Source organism: Helianthus annuus, chromosome 4 (genome assembly GCF_002127325.2).
Source record: "Helianthus annuus cultivar XRQ/B chromosome 4, HanXRQr2.0-SUNRISE, whole genome shotgun sequence".
Taxonomy (NCBI): Eukaryota; Viridiplantae; Streptophyta; class Magnoliopsida; order Asterales; family Asteraceae; genus Helianthus; species Helianthus annuus.
This window is the reverse complement of record NC_035436.2, coordinates 145,608,825-145,629,819: the sequence shown is the minus strand read 5'-3', so window position 1 is coordinate 145,629,819 and position 20,995 is coordinate 145,608,825. Positions and strand designations below refer to the sequence as shown.

At 38.4% G+C, this 20,995-nt stretch overlaps 2 protein-coding genes across 2 annotated transcripts; one reads left to right on the top strand and one right to left on the bottom strand.

Annotated features, from left to right (window-relative positions):
- The first annotated feature begins 10,042 nt into the window (after positions 1-10,042).
- LOC110936740 (sm-like protein LSM5) lies at positions 10,043-13,229 on the top strand. Its single transcript, XM_022179153.2, has 4 exons — positions 10,043-10,241; positions 10,328-10,451; positions 12,789-12,861; positions 12,988-13,229. The coding sequence occupies exons 1-4, from the start codon at positions 10,208-10,210 to the stop codon at positions 13,018-13,020; spliced, it is 264 nt and encodes an 87-aa protein (XP_022034845.1). The 5' UTR covers positions 10,043-10,207; the 3' UTR covers positions 13,021-13,229.
- A 3,722-nt stretch (positions 13,230-16,951) lies between these two features.
- LOC110934799 lies at positions 16,952-18,998 on the bottom strand. The gene is made up of 3 exons (XM_022177589.2): positions 18,764-18,998; positions 17,953-18,279; positions 16,952-17,744 (listed from the first exon to the last, which is right to left on the bottom strand). Exons 1-3 carry the CDS (start codon positions 18,913-18,915, stop codon positions 17,171-17,173), a joined length of 1,053 nt encoding a protein of 350 aa, XP_022033281.1. The 5' UTR covers positions 18,916-18,998; the 3' UTR covers positions 16,952-17,170.
- Positions 18,999-20,995: the final 1,997 nt, after the last annotated feature.

Below are 20,995 nucleotides of genomic sequence, written 5' to 3'. Positions count from 1 at the left end.
TGGATCAAATTTAACCGCACATCTTGCATGCTTGACAAACTTACCCGCGCCTATGCGTGTTAGACGGCCCTATCAGCACAACACACTTTCGGGCATCGTCCCTACGTCAGATGACTTTGGGTCGCACTTCGTTTTTAGTGACCCACTATGCAAACTTCATCGGGAACTGTCGATTCGCCCGCATCGATCTCGGCGGACGCCTTATACCACTCGACCACATACGATGGATGCTTTTCCTTTGCCATGCCACCCTGGCGGAAGCTTCCAATCATATTCCGCTACACCGTGACATCGGATGCACGCGGCCGCATGATCCGGTGGGCGACTCATGCGCTTGCTTGCGAATGAATGTAACCCCAACGTAAAGCCATTATACCATCACGACTTTTGAAATCTACCCAAGCGGAGACTTCCGCACTCGTGTAATGGTGGCGGGTGACCTCCACTCCTCACCCATAACATTATGCCCATCATAACTAGTGGCCTCATTTACGACTAAGATATCAATTTCTTGGTAGACAATGTCTACGAAGGGCTATCACCAGAGAAACCATAGGAAGTGGAAATCTCATGTTTTAACCACCTCACCCGTATTCCCAGGGGACACGGAGAATATAGGTAAAAAAAATACACACATTATTTGGTGGGTAAATTCGCCAGCTAGCTTATTTCATGGTACATATATTTTGTTTGTGAGATGCAACCACTATATCATATCCTATAATTTATAGGATATTACTTTTTGGTGATACATAATCAAGGCTGCTAACATATTTAGCAGCGTTATAAAGAAGTTTGGCGTGGGACATGGCTACGTTTATCAACTTGTATTAAGGATGATCGTAACTGACATATACAACAATCGCCACCAATCTATAAACGCCGTTTCGCTAGAATTTTTGATTATCTATTATCTTTATATTCGGCACCGTTTTGGTCCGAATCTAGTAACATGTTGAAACCGCGGGACTTCCAGTGGTAATGCTGCTACCACCAAAATCGCTAGCTATAAGTTAGCATTTGACCCCAGCTAACCATACACCATTGGTCAAGTCAAACAACCGACAGGAGACCGTTCCTGGTGAACGTTCTTTCACGCCTGCCGAGTTCACCTATGGCGGGGAGCCTTAACGGTTGCGTCGCCTCTAGCGTACAATTCTTTCAACCACTGGGTTTCACGCAACTTGGCTTTGCACCACATGTCTTTCGCGTGCCCATCGCGTATTCCTATTTTAACCAGGTTTTAATCCGAGGAGTGATAGCATCCTCTTATTATGAACGCGTATATAGCGAGGCACAAACACAACACATTTTCGCCCATGATACAACCTACTTTTCCCTTATGGTGAAACCTACGATGCCTCTTTTTAACCAAATTTTGTAGCAAAAATGGGGCGCGGTACAACCTACTTTGCCCCTGCCGTTTTTAAATACATACGCAATATTGTATACATATAGGTACTAAGAAGAAAGTACGCCATGTTTTTAGTATAACAAATATGTGTAAACTTTAAGAGAACTATGTCCTCTTATGTGGTATCTAATGCGTTCCATGTCGGCGGACACCTTTCTGCGCCATGCCACCTCCGGCAGACACCTTTATTCGTCGCATCACCCCTGGCGGATAACGTTCTTGGTTGCACCACCTCTAGCAGCCGATTTTCTTCAACCCACCACTACCAGCAGACGCTTTTATTCAACCCGCTGCCACCGACAGAAGCTTTTATTTATGTTATTAATCATGAACAATCATATTTTAGTGACACTTTCACATACATGCGTGAGTTTATATGAAACATGTTTCATACTTACTATCTATGCCATCTTTGGAGCATTACCAAATTATACAAACACCATTTTATACATGCTCTATTCAAATACGCTTGGGCAATAAGCATCAGGCTATAAATATGAGGACACAAAGTTGTTGCTAATCATAGCATACAAGACGCGCCAAACAAGTGCACGCAACACCCTCGCGGGGCATTAATATTTCTATTTGATTTATTAGTTGAAAACTGTTTCACATTTTATTTCACAAGGCCAATACTACTAACATATTTTGCAACATTAATGAAGTACTTTCACCAGATAAGGTCACCAAAGCCATGCGTTTTGACCCAAGCATCTCGGTTTACGGGCCGAACGGTACCCAAGTATACAATTTTGGTACTAAAACCAGGGAACTTGCAGACCGCGGACACTACCATTGCCGGATGTAGTCACCAAAACCGAAAGTTTTGGTCACCGAAGCTGAGGGTTTTAGTCCAGACATCTTGGTTTACATGCTGGATGACCTTTATTCAAGAACACGGTTTGATCGAACCATTTTTCTTCAGACCATCCTACTCATTGCGACTCTTACCACGTTATCCTAAAGGGCGTATATTACAGTCGAACTATCTTGCTAAAATATTGCTTGAAGTACAATATATTTCTTAAAGCATATGCCCCCTACTTGACAAGAATGCTCAAATATCATGCTTCTATATATTCGCATATTAAATTCGTTGTCACACATGTGACCTACTTTTATGAGTATGTATTGGCGGGTAAGAGAATCTTTAAAGGCCAATAGTTCTTTTTTTTGTGAATTACGAAATAGAACATCATGCAACAGTGAACAATGGTTGTTGAATGTTGTGGTGTTTCGATGACGGCACCATTGCACACAAATCTCGCACTTTCTCTGATGCGGTCAATGTTTTTGTTGTGAAAGATAACAAAATTATGCCTTAAAAACACTTTGCAAAAGCAGCAGATGGGTAATCCATAAGCGCCATGTTGGCAGCAGCTCAAAGGGATATACATCCTTATCAAACAAGGTACAAAACATATATGCATAGGTACCTTTCATTATAAAATTCTTCTCGATTTTTTGCAGATAGAAAAGAAAGTGGAGTAACATGGACTTTCATACGAGGTGATATCCGGAGTTAAAGGTGCGGGTTTTTTCCGTCTGCGCCGGGCGATATCATCGCTAGTTGCTATTGCGGCATCGCCATAGCCTGTCGTGACCCGCTCAAACTTTTCGGTGCATCACCATAAACCGTCGGCGCCTACTCATTCTGATCGTTGAATGAACAGGGCCAACCTTGTGGCGCATTGTTGTACCAACAGCCACGCATTCCTTGTGGCGCGTTGTTTTCCCCGCCTAACTAAAACTCACTTGACCCCTGCGCCGTTACAGACTTGAATTACGCCGGATGTGGCGGACAAACACTATGCCATAGCGCATCGGATGACACCCAAGCGGACGTCTCCTTTCGTGCGCCACATCCGGCGGACGCCCCTGTTCGTGCGCCATCCTGGGCTGAAAGTTTTATTCGTCAGTCTTGGCCACAATGTGCGGATCATCGATCTCTCCGGTTTTCTTCAGGTCGAATACACATTCTTCAAACTTGGTACATACTCTTTCTCTTTTGCTATATAAGACAGAAAAGTGAATACTTACTTATGATTATTTATATATTGCATAACCATCAAATACCTCCAAATCTCGTATAGAGTATCTCTATGATTGTGATAAGGATTAGATCAATATTTACGGTCATTCACCTACAAATACAAAGGATTTATGATTTTATATTAAATACACCTCTAACACCTGTATCTTATACCTACCAAGTTTCAAACAGAGACATCTTGGTTGTTTATAAGTTCAAACAGAATATGATTTTATATCAAAATCAAATAGAGATATTTTTGTTGAAAATAACTACGACTTATCATCTCATAGAATTTGCATAAAGGTCTAGTGGTTATTTTTATAGATAATACAAGAACCATATCTTTTAGATAAATACATATCCTTTTGTATTTTTAAAATGTCCGTTACAAATAACGATACTGAGTAACTCATGGCCATACGTAAACTTAAATTCCTTATCGGATGCCGCTACATAACTTTTTTAGTCACGCCATGGTGGCGGACGACACCCTATGTCGTGCCATCTCGGACATGTAACCTTCTGTGTTAAAGCCCCTATAGGCGGGCCAAGTCTTATGTTGTGCCATCCCGAGCGGGCTACTATCTTGTTCGTACCAACCACCCGTGCTACAAGAGCTCATGTGATGCTTCGAAATAGAGAGGCAACCTTGTTACCAGACTTAACACGTCCAATCGAGCTAGTCTTCGCTCCTGATAAACATGTGTGCTCTAAATACGGTGGTCCTAAGACAGAACCACACATTATTAGAGTGAGACAGTGCATTACAATAAATGCCCACAAACTGGTAGTAAACGCGTGAGACAGTCGTTCATACACGGACCAGCCATGGTCATTTCGATGTCCAAGTAGCGCGGTCTGATGGCAACCAACCAGACATCCTACCGCTATGCAATCAGCATGTGTTGTATATGTTATGTAAAAAGGTATGTCATTAACCATACCATGACTTAACCACGTTTTGAAATAATACAAGGATAATGCAACGTATACGCGTTGTTTATCAAGGGACATCATGTCCCATTCTCACATGCTTAACAAAATGCATTGTATGGTAACGTTCAAGTTGGAAAATCGGATTCGAGCCGGACAACTACATGACAATCACGTGGATAACTTAAGATCGAACCATCTTATTTGTCGAACCACTTCAAGCTGGATCGCCTACTGGATAATTTTCTTGCAATCCTAGGTGCATCGACCAAAGGATTCTGGTAAGTGGTGTACCATTTCCTTCCTTGTATGAAATCACCGTATTCGGGTAAGTCCTCTACCTTGAATTTCCATCATATTTTTGGAGGGATATATGGAATGGCTCCCATGAATTCGTCCTTATGTCTGTATATAAATTCCCTAGTTTCATTCAACTTAGGAGGGTAGGGGCACCCGTCACTCATCACACAAGCATATACAACGCGTGCTCACTATCACGCTTAATTCATTCCACGCGTGATAATATCCACCGATGGTGGTGTTCCACGCCGTTCCACGCGTGAAAGATGGCCGGCAACGGGGCACCCCGTCCCCCCTTATAATAAACCCTTTGTGATAGTTAGCGGGTTTAAATTACATTCTCACAGTTGGCTGCAATATATATATATATATATATCATGATGAATCATGTCACATATAAGTAAACATGTTTTTGTGCTTATCAAAAAAAAAAAAGAAAAACAATAATAATGGTAGGCTCATGAGCTTGATTTTATTGTTGTTAATGCTATGAGTTCTTTCTCTCATACACATGTAATACCATACCGGCATATCCCATGCATTAGCTTTTCATGATAATAGATTATTATCCATGATTCGCTAGTTCATACAGCAGAGTCTTTAAAAAGGTTATCACTTTACTAAGACAAAACAATGCTGTACACAAGGCTTGACGAGCATATTTACATCTTTGTAAAAGAATTGCATATTAGCAAAACTTTTATATATCACCATACATCATCAGGTATGATTCGAAGAGCCTACAATCACCGCCACAAATGGTTTCTAAGAACATATTGGCTACGAGGATTGAAATACCAGTATATGAAACAGACTAAGTTTAAAAAGGCCAAACAGTATATTGTACGCCGAAGCATAAATCATTATGTCTAAGTCCAAACAATACCCCCGAGGGTGATGGAGTGATACAACTCCTTATATTCATCTATCTTGAAATTGTAATTAGCTCATTTACGAGTTTAATACTGGTGACATATTTAGCATGATGCCGGTAAAAGAAGATCACAAGGTTTACAACCGGTACACCGTGTGATCCTTGTTCAAGGACAACGGTTTGGTGTAATCCTTTATTTGTAAAGTATTTACAATGATTGAAGCACAGATACGCAACACGTAGAATGAGGGCGCGTCGTATCCCGCCCATATGTCTTCCCGCTAAGCTATCTCATTTATCAGACCACCACGTTCATCGGAAGGTCTTGAACTAGGCGTAACAAATTTATGGATCGCAACTCTATACATACGTTTCATGGTTTGCAGGTTCGAAATCTCTTCTCCAACTCAAATTTAGGAATAGTATATTCTTGATTAAATTCAAAGTATATATATTCAATAATTATTCAGTGGACACCTTTCTATGATCAGGCCATGTACCATCATCTGACTTGATGGTGTATTTCATAGCTAGACCATGTATGCATCATTAAAGGTGATGTCGACATATATTGTCTACACATGTTTAATCGTTTGATAGTCATATTCTATTTTTCGACACGTCGTATACCTTTTAATGTATCCGTGTTATTGTTTCTTAGTACTTATAATTAAAGTTCGAAACCATTAACATGACCTAGTAGCATTGAGCTAAGGAAATTTCACGATATCAAACCCTCGCTCGGTTTCCACGCTTGGTAACTTTTCTTCATGATCGTCTCAAATGGTTTGTGTCGAACAACATATTCAAACACATAATTTCAGGTATCACGTTCCTCCCACTTATGGCAGACTAACATCTCACTCCGCCAACTAAGGCGGACTATCTTTATGCCTCCTATCTTTCCCGCCATCAACGGAGGGTAACCTGGGCTGGAGTTCTATGCTATTCTCAATTCTAACAGAGAGTCTACACACGACTCATGGATCAACAACGACCAAATCTATATTTTCTCAAAGTTCGCCTGAGTGCAATAACTATCCGGCGTAACCCGCGCACTTTTCAGGAAACCCTTCACATAGCTGGCAAGCTCCTGCCACCCGCCCATGACGAACGAGCTCGCCTCCTACGCATGATAGTCAAGATCCGCCACTCGCTTACCCAATATATACTAGAGACTCCGGTTAACAGGTTTCAAATCCTAAACCATGTGTGGGTATTTTGCCTGACAAACATGGTATATCCATCACATCTGATTCACTTTTATATATGCTGGCATTACCTCTTTTGAACATCTTATATATTATTTAAGTTCAATACTACTAATATTATTTAGCAGCACTGAACTGGGGGACCGACAGGGTATAGTGCCACTACACCTTAAAAGTGATCATCTTCTCTCAGGCTGCCTATTAAGGTAATATCCACCACATATTATCCCGCATCGGTTCTTATACAACGTGAATATTTTGATGCGCAAGATGATATTTATATTTCTCACATCATTTTTCCTACGACTATACCACTTGACGCAACATATGCAATTTGGTAGTCAAGACAAACGCACGACAAAACTAGTATACTTGATTATTCGAATAAGTATTCCACACGCTATGCGACAGGAAAAATACTTATTCGGATATGTATTCTCCACACCAGTCTGTGACATGGATAAAAGAAAACCCTCACGCCACAATCGGCGAGGTAAAACAGACATGCCACCTACTATAAGCATTCCATACGCCAGTGCGCGTCCAGGAAAAGCACGTAATAGCGTACATAAAGTGCTCATTCACGCCTAACGCGTATAAAGCATTTTATTATCTCAATGAGTGTTCACTCACGCCAAGCGCGTAGAAAGCACTTTGTTGTTCAAGTGTTCATTAACGCCGCGCGGGTTATAAAGCACTTTCTGACATCTACAAGTGTTCGTATAAAGGTTTGTAAACACAACATACCACCGCATTTGAACTGCATATCACGGTAAAAAACAACTCTGACACGAAATATTTTTCATAATAACAAAGTCAGATGATCAAATTATACAGCGCTAAAAGTGGGCATCTTGGTAATAGATGTATTAAACCACTACTATTCCAGTGGGTATCTTGGTAATCGATGCACAACCACTGATGAAAAACCAAGTACTTGTCCCACAATTATAAAAACATTGTGGGGAACATAAATAACGCTCTAAACACCCATCTGAGGTCACTGAGCATAGCAAGCACTTCTGCAGGGGTGCATTGCATGTCATTCTTTCCGATTGCAACGATAATTGCTATAGTCGGATCGTCAATAACGACGGCTGGTACAACCACCAGCAGTTCTACAATCGCCTAAGGTGGCATAACATCTGCATGTGCATCTGCGACCACCAATGGCTGCACATTACAACAACAGAGATCCCGCTGACACAGACGCGTGCTAGGGACTATCGTCAAATTAACGTCAACTCTTTCAATGAGTTGAACGCCGTTAGCGCACCTTATGTTAACCAACAAAAGTCACGCCACATAGTGGATATTCTACAGTAGCCCACACGAATGTGTGCACACCGCTAATGCAGGGCCGCACCCGCAAAAGTCATCCAAGGGCGAGGCACTTAACTGCCAAAACTCAGCCTGTTCCAAGACTCATGCATGAGACCTAACCACGTACGCATAGCCTGGGCAAAGCTCATGGTAATGCGCCAGTACAAATGCCAATTGTCTATAACCAACCAGCGTGCGTCAGGTTTACCCAACCAATTTCCACGATGAACAATCATATACTATTCATTGCTCCATTATCTTTACTCACAGCCAACAACAACCGCAACAAACGTGGCCAACAACTTTCTCGCACCCGGACAACATGTAAGCCTAAAATTAGTAATCTTCACTCCCGAGCTCCTAATAAGTCTAAGTGCTCCCCCCACGCTTGCACGCGGGAGTAACACTAGACTGGGGGACATGACGAGGTATGGTACTGGACCCGACCCGAACGGTCGGACTTTTCTGCTATTTATCACTTTTATATTAATTATATATTATTATTATTATTATTATTACGTACTAACCTGCGAAGCCCAGCGCATTGTAGTTTACATACTACACTAGGCTGTGGGCTTGTAGAGACAACCCCTAACTGGGCCTGGCCCATTGAGGTTAGGGTTTCCCATATCTCCTATATAAGGAGGTCTCCACCTCCTTATTAGGGTATCGAATATGGGGCAAACACTTTTGTAGCTGGAAATAGGGGATTCTTCCTCTACCGGCCGTCTCTACAGCCCCATTTTTCTATCTTCTTCTTATTTGCAGGTCTAGGATTCGGGCGAAGAAGACGAGATGTGGCCATATCCGTATCCATCACCGTAGAAGTACCGACCCACTCAGGTTACTCTTTTACAGCTGACACGAATCATACCGGTAAACTGAGGTAACGATAAAAAAGTTGTACCGCCGGTAAAGTTGGTTATATCGGTTTAAACCGATATACTGGTACCGGGTCAAAGGTTAAAATTTGAACTTTTAATCTTTTATAGGCTCAAAAAGGTGACGATTAACCTTCTTAGTAAAACCTAGCGCTCAAAAAAGTATCAATAGTGAATTTTTGGATTATTTTTTTTATTATGGTTTACTTTTGGAATATTTTTAGTATGAAATGATCTAGTTTTAGACTATTTTTTGAGTAAAAATTGTATTTTATAGATTTATAAGGTTAATTAGTCAACTCGGTTGAACCGTTCGGTACAACTCAATCAACCGGTCGAACCACTTTTGAGCCTAACCCGGTACGATTTAAAAATCAGTTTTTAAAACATTGATACAAAGTCACATCACATTTAAAACGATATTTATAAAGGTGAAGGGTGTGCACCCCTTAGACCATAGGGTGTGGTTTAGGTAGTTCCTTTGGGGATTATCCGTCACATAGGCGTCACGTCACATTCAATGAAGGACCATCCAAAGGGGACTACCCAAGGGTGTGGGGGACACTACCCAATAATAAAAAAACTAATATATAAATAAAGGAGAGAGAGAAGAACTAAAAGGGGCCCACCATCAATCAATCAATGGGCTCGTCTCCAACGTCCTGGAGAAGACGCCAAAGACGCGACGCCATGCAGGGGGCGGTGTGGGACACCGAGGACGAGCCGGGACGGGGGGAGCCGACCCCCATACCGCATGGTCTTATGAGATGATGGGGAATTTTCACTCACCCAATCATGATGTGTCATGTCAATTCCTCTCTCATACACCACTCTTGCCCAAAAAACATAGGGAGTGGTTTCACGCAAACCATTTAAAAAAGAAAAAAGAAAACATGATTGGTTGAAAGAGACTTGCCCCACCACTACCCCTCTCCCTCATTAACCCCGCATGCGACAACTCTTCCCCGATTCAAGTTATCCCCACGCAGCAATATTTGATGGCGACGGTGTTCCCCTTACAACAAAGAGGTTCACTACTCCCCTTGCCGCTGCTTCTGTATACCCTAAATCATAGTGTATCAAGTTAAAAAAAAAAGTGAAAAAATATTTCGTTTACGGAGCAAGGGAGTATAAAAATGAATTGGATCTACCCACAATTCAACTTTCGGCGCTCGTAGGGGCACTCTCTCCGAAACACACACACACACACACCACTTGAGTTTTCCAAGCGAATCCATGGCGCACAATCCTTCACAGCTTCTTCCGTCAGGTTGTCTTCATCTTCTCATAACCCTATTTCATCTGCCACAGAACCTAACTGTTAAATCAAACATAAATGTTGTGTTGATGATGCAGAGCTCATAGATCGATGCATAGGCTCCAAGATTTGGGTGATAATGAAAGGGGACAAGGAGCTCGTTGGAACCCTCAAGGGTTTTGATGTCTATGTCAACATGGTTCTTGAAGATGTCACTGAATAGTCAGTAATTCCATCTCTCTACACTTTTTTTTTGTTAGAGTTTTATAGGTTTTAGATTGATTAGTATCAAATTCTGTTATTTTGTTGCCGGAAGCATGATTGCATTGGTTTGGAAGTGTTTGAAAAGTTGAACTGTTGCTACCTCTTAATTAGGGTTTACTTAATTATGGTTTTTTTAGGGGATATGGTGTAATTGAGTTTTGAATCATAGGTGTGTTACATCTGACTTTATGATGGATGATTCACATGTTGACTGTGAGTTATGCAATATTCTAATTTACAGTTTAGTAATTATTCATTTATTCCACATTGTGGCTTTGTTTGTAACAAAGATATAAACTTCTGTTTATGAACAGTTGTATGTATGAACATTGTGGCTTGGTATGTAACAAAGATCTTACGGCGTTAACCAAGTGTGGCCTTAGTTTTACAAAGCGCGCCCTAGGCGCGCCTAGGCGCAAGGCGACATAAGGCGCAGCTTTGCTGCGCTTTGTACAACACAAGGCGAGAGTTTTTCAAAAAGCGAGCGCTTTTGCGATTTTCTTGTTAGGCGACGAGGCAAAAAAGTGCACGCTTTTAGGACTTTAAGCGCAAAATTAGTGCTGATGATGAGACTAATGAAGATAAAGATGATGGCCTGCCCATAAAAATGGAGCTGGGAGATGAAGAAGAGTTACCTGCGAGTAGTTATGGAGGAAGACGACCTTTGCCATGGAGAGAAGATGTGACGGCTGTTTATGTTTTAGGGTTTTAATTGATATATCTTTATATTTCCTTAATTTCTTTTTTAAGTAAACTACATTTTCATCCCAATATTACAGTTTTGGTCAAATTTAACCCTAAACTTTCTGTTGGTCAAATTTAACCTTAAACTTTCTATTTTGTTTATTTTTTTTTCTTGAGTTTTATCTAGTTGTACATATAGCTTGGTTAGTTATACATTGGGTGTGTTATATAGTTTTTGTGCTTTTTTATGTTATAAATATAGGTTTTTATATAGTAAATCATATTTAGAGTTTATTGATTTATATTTTTTGGGTACTTGATGATAGAAATATATAAAAAAGTATTAATAAATACTGTGCGCTTCGGGTACGAAAAGCGGTGCGCTTTTGCGCTTGGTGCTTTGCGCCTCGGTTTTTGACCTTGTCGCTTTTGTGCGCTTCTCGCTTTTTAAAACCAAGAGTGTGGCAAAATTTTATATATATTCATCTTTCCATTTAATCGTTCTGCATAATGTTTAGCTAGAAAACTGACATGGTAGAAACTACACATACGACATTCTAGTATGACCATGCACATAAGCAATTCTGCACTAGAAAGTTTTCCTGTTCAAATTGGTTGACAGTTATTGTTGTTTGTTAAATTGACAAATCATTGATATATTTGTCTTTTTGGTAGTTACCGTTATATTAAACATGGGAAGTTGTATTTGTTTTTTGGACATCCTAGTGATTGACACTTGGCATTTTGGAGAAGAAAAATAAGCCTCCTATATGCATATACATTAGAATTATTCTAAGTTGTGAAGCTATGTTGTCAAAGGCACACTCAAGGCGTATAGGCCTCTCCCGGAGCCTAGGTGCAAGGGCTTTTTTAAGCAAAAGCATAGTATAAAATAACCATTTCTAGGGCTTTTAGACATGTTTTAGGCTTGTTTAGGGCTGTTGTAATTGTTTCAGACAATTTGTGGCCGGACTTGACCTGAAAATGCGGCTTGAGTGCCTGAGAATGCGCCTATTCAGGCGAGGCCCAATGGTGCATACGCTGCGCTGCCGGGCATCTTGTGAGCTTTTGACAACATAGTTGTGAAGTAATGTGCAAGTATATGTTTAATAAATTGCAAGCTAAATTACCTGAATTAAAAAAAAAAAAAAAAAGAGGTTCTTTCAACTTTCAAGCTGAGTACCACTAGATATCAACTTGGTAATTTGTGTAATCTTTGTAATTTGTTGGTCAAATGTTAATCACTGCTAAGTAGTGCTATAAATGAACTGTTTGGAACATATTTAAACAATGTCCTTAAACAAACACAACTGTGCCTGCCGGCACCTTTTGTTTTGTACAATGTGATTAAGAATTTAAGATCCATTGTTGGTATATACAAGGATCCATGAACTCCACTTCAGTCTTTCATATACACTATTACCGTACTTTGGTTTTTATATATATTAAAAGTTCATTTTGATCAAACTTTTGAAATCTTGTTTTTTACTTGTTTGTTCTTTGGTTTTGTCCTGCTGCATCACTCAAATATAGATGAATTGTGAACCACATAACTATTGTTTGTGATACACATCTAGCAGTTTTATGCTCAATGTCATGTATTCGTTGCAGTGAAATCACCCCTGAGGGACGTCGGATTACTAAGCTTGACCAGATTTTGCTCAATGGAAATAACATAGCCATTGTAAGTCCGATTTTCTACTTCTTCGTTTTTGTTCAATCATAAGTATCACGATACCAACACTAATTGACCGTGAATTCTCTCATTTACCCCTTCTGAATCCACCATGATTTTGTTGTGTTGATGCAGTTGGTTCCTGGTGGATCTCCGGACCCAGAATGAGCATAACACCGAGTTACAGATGTGATCTTATTTGAAGGGTAGAAAGTGTCTTTAAATTGGTATGTTGAAGGATTGGGTGCTTTTTTTAAACCCATCTTGGATTTGGGTGTAGTAGTAGCAAAACTCTTTAATCTGTGTATGGCGTTCTAAAAATATCTTGGAAACATTTGGTTTTGATCATGATGTTGTACGGTTTACTAGTTCGTATATTGGGGGGTTGTTATGTGGGTTTAGTAGGACCTCCGTCCAACATTGAGACATTGCATTTCTACTTATTGAGAATCAACGCCTTCTGGAAATTCATGTATCGCCTTAGCAACAGGACCCAACCACCTTTGCACTACTGGCGTCATAGTTAAGGCGGAGAGAGATGCATTTACCATTATTAACATCTGATTTATTTACACACTTGTGTAATATACATTTGAGCTCAGCTTTTATATCTTCTATTCTATTATTACAATATATCACATTCACTATTAAAAGTTAAAACAAGCAATAAAGAACAACATAATACCCAACAAACCTTAACAAGAGCTAGAAAAACATGGTTTGCTCTAAACCCTTTATCTTTCTTTTCTTATAGTGTTGAGTTTTGATGGTCAACACCAAAATTGACAAGTGATGCGGGCTAATAACTCAGCTAACGCCTAAGTTACTAAGATAAGTGATGTGGGCTAATAACTCAGCTAATGACTAAGTTACTAAGATAAGTGATGTGGGCTACTGAGATGCTATAGTAGGCTAGTGGACCTAGATTTGTGATATCTATATATATGGGTCGTATGGGTTATACAGTTAAACCGGATTTAGGATATGTGGAACCCAAAATCAAATTGGTTATTTGGTTTCAGTTTCAAAACGGACGTAATAATCGAATATGGATTCTTCGGTTTCGGTAATTCTGTGTCAGAATAATGAAGAGTACCCAAATAAAAAACTAAAAAGAAGGTCAAATTTATTGTTGCTATCAAGTTATATTTAACATAGAAATAAATGAAAAAGATAACTTTCAATAAATAACTTTTAAAATTTTAGAAAATAAGTAGATTTTTTTTTTTTTTGAAAATCAAACTTCATTAGAAACCAAACACGCTTGAATCCCCAAGCAGGGGAATAAGACGGCCAAAAACTTACATCATGTCACAGTTACACCATTCTTCCCAAGTACATGTTCTATTTCTATTCCTATTTTTATACCACAAGTATCCATATGTCTTCACATCCGCAACGACCTCGTCAATCTTTGTGATCTTATTATTGAAAATACGATCATTTCTAGCCTTCCAGAATCTCCAACAACCAATAATCAACAAACCTTGCACCATATCCTTTTTTGCCGTGTTGAGTCGCATGTTCTTGTATATATTCATAAGGTCTTTTAAATCACAAACATATAGAAACGGAAACCTGCACCACTTCGCAATAGCCTGCCAAACTCTAGTCGAAAAAATACAGCTTGTAAATAAGTGTTCTGCAGTCTCGTCACTGTCGTCACAAAAAATACAGAAGTTATTTTCCACTTGTACGTAGATGATTATTGTATTTGGTTTGAGTGATTAGATACGATAGAAAGGGTTGAATCGTAATTATGAGGAAAAAATCAAGTAAGTATAAGATGGGGTCATAAGATATTTCCTTCGACTTATTTGATTACCCCTCCATATCAATCAATCACCCATTAAATCATTTTTTTTTTCATCTTTAGTTATTTTTCGTTTTTACCTTTTTATTATGTATTGTTTTAATTCTTATCACAAGGTTTAAAACCATGTTATAAAAAATGAATTGGTTTATATATCCTTACATTTTCCCTTTGATTTCGGTTTTTACCTTTTATAATTTTGATTTTTGTTTTTTTTATTTTTATTAATCTTTTCATTATCCTTACTTTTGCCGTTCAAAAAACGTTTGTACTAAAGTTATAATTTTATAAATCATAATGACTTCATATACACAAATTATCTTTGATGAGCAATCTATTTCGTCTCACCACTATGTTTCCGTCATCGATTGGGGTGTGACATGATACAATTCTACAAAAATTCAATAATTTTATGGGAATGCAAGAGGAGATGTACAAAAAGAAAAGGAAGGAAAAGCAAGAAGCGGCAATGAGGGAAATGGAGAGGCTTGAGTTTGATAAGAGGCGCCTCGAATATGATCTACAAAATCAAGAAGCCAAAGAGTTCCAATTCATAAGAACCGACGTCAATAGCGTACCCGTAAGAGACCGTGCGGTGCTCTCAAGAATGAAGAACAAAATCGCGAAGAAATGGTCAGGAGGAAGTGGAAGTGGGCTGTAGTTTTTTATATCTTAATAGGTCGTGTTCGTGCCTTAACAGGTCATGCTCGTGTCTTAACAACTCGTAAGATACACTTGTAAATTTTTCCTTATCTTAACAGGTTGGGTTTGTATAACGAATAAATACATATTAAAAAAATGCCTATATTGGAAAGTAAATATTTCCCTCGTTGTTTAGTAGTAATGTGGAAGAGATTTGTGAAAAATTGCCCCCAAGGAGCAATAGTTCTAAGATATAGCTTTAATCGATTCAATCAAGATTTCTCGGATGTTAACATTCTGATTTTTTGTTTTATTTGTCTAATTTGATTCTATATATGATTGTTGAATTGTGTTTGATATTTGTTTACGTCACCAAAAAAGCTAAGCGCGATGGGTAAATACCCGACGGGGGTTTGGGCCGGGTATGGGACACGTATTTAAAATCGGGTATGGGGTTGGGATTATCTAAACCTGGCCCATTGCCATCCATGAAAAAAACCAAGTTAGACGCCACGTCAGGAGTCACATCGCCACACAAAGTGCCACATCAGCAAAAAAAGTAACTGGGTTAGGGTTCAGTTAGTTTGGAAGTGCTATCGGCCAGTAAGTAGAAAGTTAAGAGTAGTATAATACAAATCAGAAATTGAGAATGATATTAGTCAATTGCTAAAAGTTGAGGATTGTTTAAATCAAATATCCCCGCTTTTTTCTTATAAACTTGTTAGAAAAGTTTTATAAGGGTTATATAAAGAAAAGCAAGAAAGGGTGAAGCTATACGTTACTTCTCTCTCTCCCTAAAACAAAATAAAACAAAACAAAACCCTAGATTTGAAGAAGAAAGCAATAATAATAAGGGTGTAAGGGGCACTCCCCTAAGAGGGGAGTCCCCTCTCTTACGCATAACCAATCCTCGTGTGCCACGTCAACTCCCCTCTTAAACTCCCCTAACACCCTAAATTGATGGCGGCACTCCCCTCTTAGGTGACTTGATTTTTTATTAAAAAAAAAAAAATGAAATTTTGCATTGGCCCACTCCTCCCTCTCTCCTCCCTCTCTTTGGTGAATTCCCACCGATTTTGGTCCCCCATGTTGGTCACCGATTGAATGACGGCACCACCCCTCTTCGGTAGAGGAGGTCCCCGCATGGGGTCACCGAGAACGCCCCATGCACCCTAAGGAAGGAACGGTGTCAGAACGTGATGATATCTTTAAGCTTCTTGGGAGGATGATGTTTAGAGGATACATCATCATCATGATATTTCCTTCGACTTATTTGCTTACCCCTCCTTATCAATCATTAATCAATCACCCATTAAATATTTTTTTTCATCTTTTAGTTATTTTTCGTTTTTACCTTTTTGTTATGTATATTGTTTTAATTCTTATCATATGGTTTAAAACCTATGAAAATTGAATTGGTTTATATTTCCTTACATTTTTTTCCCTTTATTTCGGTTTTTACCTTTTATGATTTTAATTTTTCTTTTTTATTTTGTTATCAATCTTTTCATTATCCTTACTTTTGCCTTTCGAAAAATGTTTGTACTGAAGTGATAATTTTATAAACCATAATGACTTCATATATACAAATTATATATATTTTATGATAGTAAGAAACTAAGAATACAAACGTATACATCAAAGTTAAACTAAGTTAAGATAAATACATTTAGATATGAATTGCCTTACATTCTTTGGATCAACCACCAAACACCACAAGCAGCAAAAGATCAAAATATATAATTGTTCTAAAGGGCTAAAACTCATAGATGTACTTCATAACAAAACTACATATCTATATATATCAAATGTACCACTTTCTGAGTCTAATATAATCAATAAGATCCGTTGACGTACGTATGTCTACTTTAAATCACTTGGCTCAAAGTCCGATCGGAAGGAGAAGATTTGATAAGGGATGTCATTTAGTACGATCTTACTGATCATGTTATTGTCTTGTTGTTTCAGCCTGTAGAATAAGAGCGTCTCACAATCGACCATAACGCTTGTATGCGGATCATATAAGGCCTTGAGTCTCTCCCTTTCGCTATTGCTTTCAACAGCAACATCAGCTTCTTTCTCCCACAATTTATCCTTCTTAGAAACCCAAATGTCCCAATAACCATTTGCATTTGATGGCTTGCAAGCCAACCCCAATTTTCCGCCATACTTTACAAGTTCGGTTGGTGTCCTTGATTCATCATACGGAATAGGAGACGAAAAGACTTCCCATATTTCAGAATCCGCGTCGAATTTTAAGATGTTATTATTTGTTAACAACATGTATATGGCACCGCTCTTTGTGACTGGTTGCGGGTTGGTCAAGAAAACACAGTCACCCAATGCTACATGCTTAAGTGATCGCCATTTCCATGTCATCGAGTCGAATATTTCACAGCGATACGCCATGTGGAACTTTCTCCACCGTCTCAAAGCACTACAACAAATTAGAAAAAAAAAACCGTAAGTCACGTAGTAGTGCACATTCTGTTATACACAGTAAAAAAACAAGAATGAAAAACAATTAGTCACATTCTTGAAGCACCAACCATTCATAAAACATAAGTTTTAACGATCTTGTATATATATATATAGAGAGAGAGAGAGTGTACTATAGAGCAAAATTTATATATATATAGACTTACCGGCATTCAGAAAATCTGATAATCTTGTAATGAAGCGGCTTCAAACCCATCACCACAATTGCAAACTTCTGATCCGTATGATTTCCTTTGGGCCTCGGCAATGCCAAAACCTGTTTAGTTGTAGGTTTACAAACATGGTACGAATATCTCCTGCAATTCATAGGGTCTTGAATCTTGAACACCATGATTCCTTGCTCGGATGTCGCAAGAATTTGAGCATTATAGGGTAGAAAACCGAGATCAAGAGTGTTGGATTCGGGTGACGGTGCAAACTGTTTGATATTCATCCAACCTCTTCTCATATTTTGTATGAGAAACCCGGATACGTGTTATGGACTAATACCATTGCAAGGTATGGGACTTGTCCCACATCGGTTGTATGGGCAACTGATGTGGGGTTTATATACCAAATGGGCTCTCTCACCCATCAGACTAGTCTTTTGGGTTGTGTTCCCCTGTTTGGTATGTAACATTGGTATCAGAGCCAGAACTCGGAGTGGTGGCCCACGGAGTGGTGGCCTGGAGAGAGCCAGCCGTGACCAACGTGGCCGTGACCAACGAGGGTCGGAGTGGTGGCCCATGGAGTGGTGGCCTGGAAAGAGCCAGCCGTGACCAACATGGCCGTGACCAACGAGGACGTTGGCCCTTAAGGAGGGTCGATTGTTATGGACTAATACCATTGCAAGGTATGGGACTTGTCCCACATCGGTTGTATGGGCAACTGATGTGGGGTTTATATACCAAATGGGCTCTCTCACCCATCAGACTAGTCTTTTGGGTTGTGTTCCCCTGTTTGGTATGTAACAATACGATCTTGTTTCGTTTCTTGTATAAATCGAGAAGATACGACTCGTATGTGAGCGCATTGAGTTCTTTGCTCGCGCAACGCATGATGCCGAGAGTTTTTAACGAAGCTCGTGACATTATCTCCATGATCATCTCAGAAGAAAGCTCTGAATCCATTCCAGCAAATTAGGGTTTAAGAACCTTACAGGGATGTACGAAGAAGATTGTTGTGGTTTAAGTGGAATGTAAATATGAATGGCGCATGAATATGCATGTCATCGACTTATATATTGATTGGGGAATAATTAAGGCCTTGTGGGCCAAGTAATTTGAGTTGTTTTAAATTTTGTATATACACGGTTAAAATATGTATATATGTTTCCTTTTGAAATTTGAGCATCTTTTTATATTATATATTATTAGTTTTTTTCCTTTTTAGTTTCGAACTTTGAATGCAAGTTACTACCTTAATTTGTTGTAAATATACGTAGACCCAGTTTGAGATAATGATGAGAAAGATATGATAAGATCTTACACTGGATTAGAGTCAATGGAGAAGAGAAAGATTTCGGATATAATCTGGATATAAAAAGTTATAGTTTACAAATACTAATTTATATTTGTATTAAATGCATAACTTGATAATTGATAATATAACAAATAAGTATTAATTATATTATATTATATTATTATACTAGTATTAAGCCGATGCGTTGCAGCGGTTGTCATAAAACTGTGTTAAGTAGTAGTAATACTATACCATTGTCAGCGACCATCAACACCGGAAAAGCTCGTAAAAATAAAATAAATACAAACGAGAAAAATTTAACGCCGAGCGAAAAGCAGACGTAAAATCTTTGAATCACGCATCCTCATTGTTGAGAAATTAAACCGAAACGTAAAACATAGAAAAAAATAACTAAGTCCATCCATGACCCGCGTTTGGACGAACTTGTCAAACGCAGAAAAATAGATGTGACGCGACGAGCCAGTCATACGGGAAAAAATATACAAAAAAATGTTGAATCCCACACGCACGTTGCGGTGCGTTAACGCACATAATTTAGAACGAAACGAAAAAACTTGGGAAATATGAAAAGGATGGTGGACCAAAATTGAAAATAGAAAAGAGTTGGGATTAAATTGCAAAATTTTGAAAAACTTTGGGCTAAAATTAAAAAGACAAAGGGTCTAAATTGCAAAATTGAAATTATTTATTAATTTTAGATAAAGATAAGAATAAAAATAAGTGATATCTATATATTGGTTATTAATTAATATTAATTTTTTAAAGAAATTTATTAAACAAATATAAATAAAATTTAGGAGGTTGAAGGAGAGAATGCCATGTGGCATTATTTAAAGTTTTTTATTATAAGTTAGATATTAGATATTAGATATACATTGGGGGGGGGGGGGGGGGGGACGGGCGCCCTGTTGTCGGCATTGCAAATAAAATTCGCATCACAATCCATAGTAAATCTGTAGCAAAATTGATAAAATAAATATAAGAGTTAATTACATCGTTAGTCCCTATGGTTTATAGGAAGTAACAAGGTTATGTACACATAGTTTAAAGTCACATTCTGGGGTACCAGCTTTCAATTTTGTAACAACCTGAAGTACTAAGACTAACAAATATTAGTTTTCCGGATACCAGTTTTCAATTTTGTAACAACCTGAAGTACTAAGACTAACAAATATTAGTTTTCCGGGTACCAGCTTTCAATTTTGTAACAACCTAAAGTACTAAAACTAACAAATATTAGTTTTCCAGTTAGATTTTATGAAATCATAAAAACATCCTTTATAACTTCAAGGACCATTTATTTGGTTCTTTGATTTAACTAAAGGGGCCGTTTGTGCAAAATACAAACATAATTCTTTATTATTTTTCTAAAGCGTTTTTAAATATTTAAAAAACGTTCTTTTAAAAAAAAATATTTTGATAAAAAAGTAAGTTAACTATTGGTCAGATATTGCTTTTGTGATTTTTATGAGAAGTAAACTAATAAAAGAAATTTAAGTTAATTTTTTTTAAAGAGAACTTCATTAAAAACACACCTTGGACCCAAACGGGTAAAAGGCCAAACAAAACACACACCCCCGATCCAAACGGGCAAAGAGCAGAAAATTACAATATATACATAGGATATTTACACCAATCACCCCATCTAATATAAATACATGACGTTCTATTTTTAAACCAGGAAAACCCTCTCGACTTAATCTCCCTCACAATCTCCTGCAAGCTACG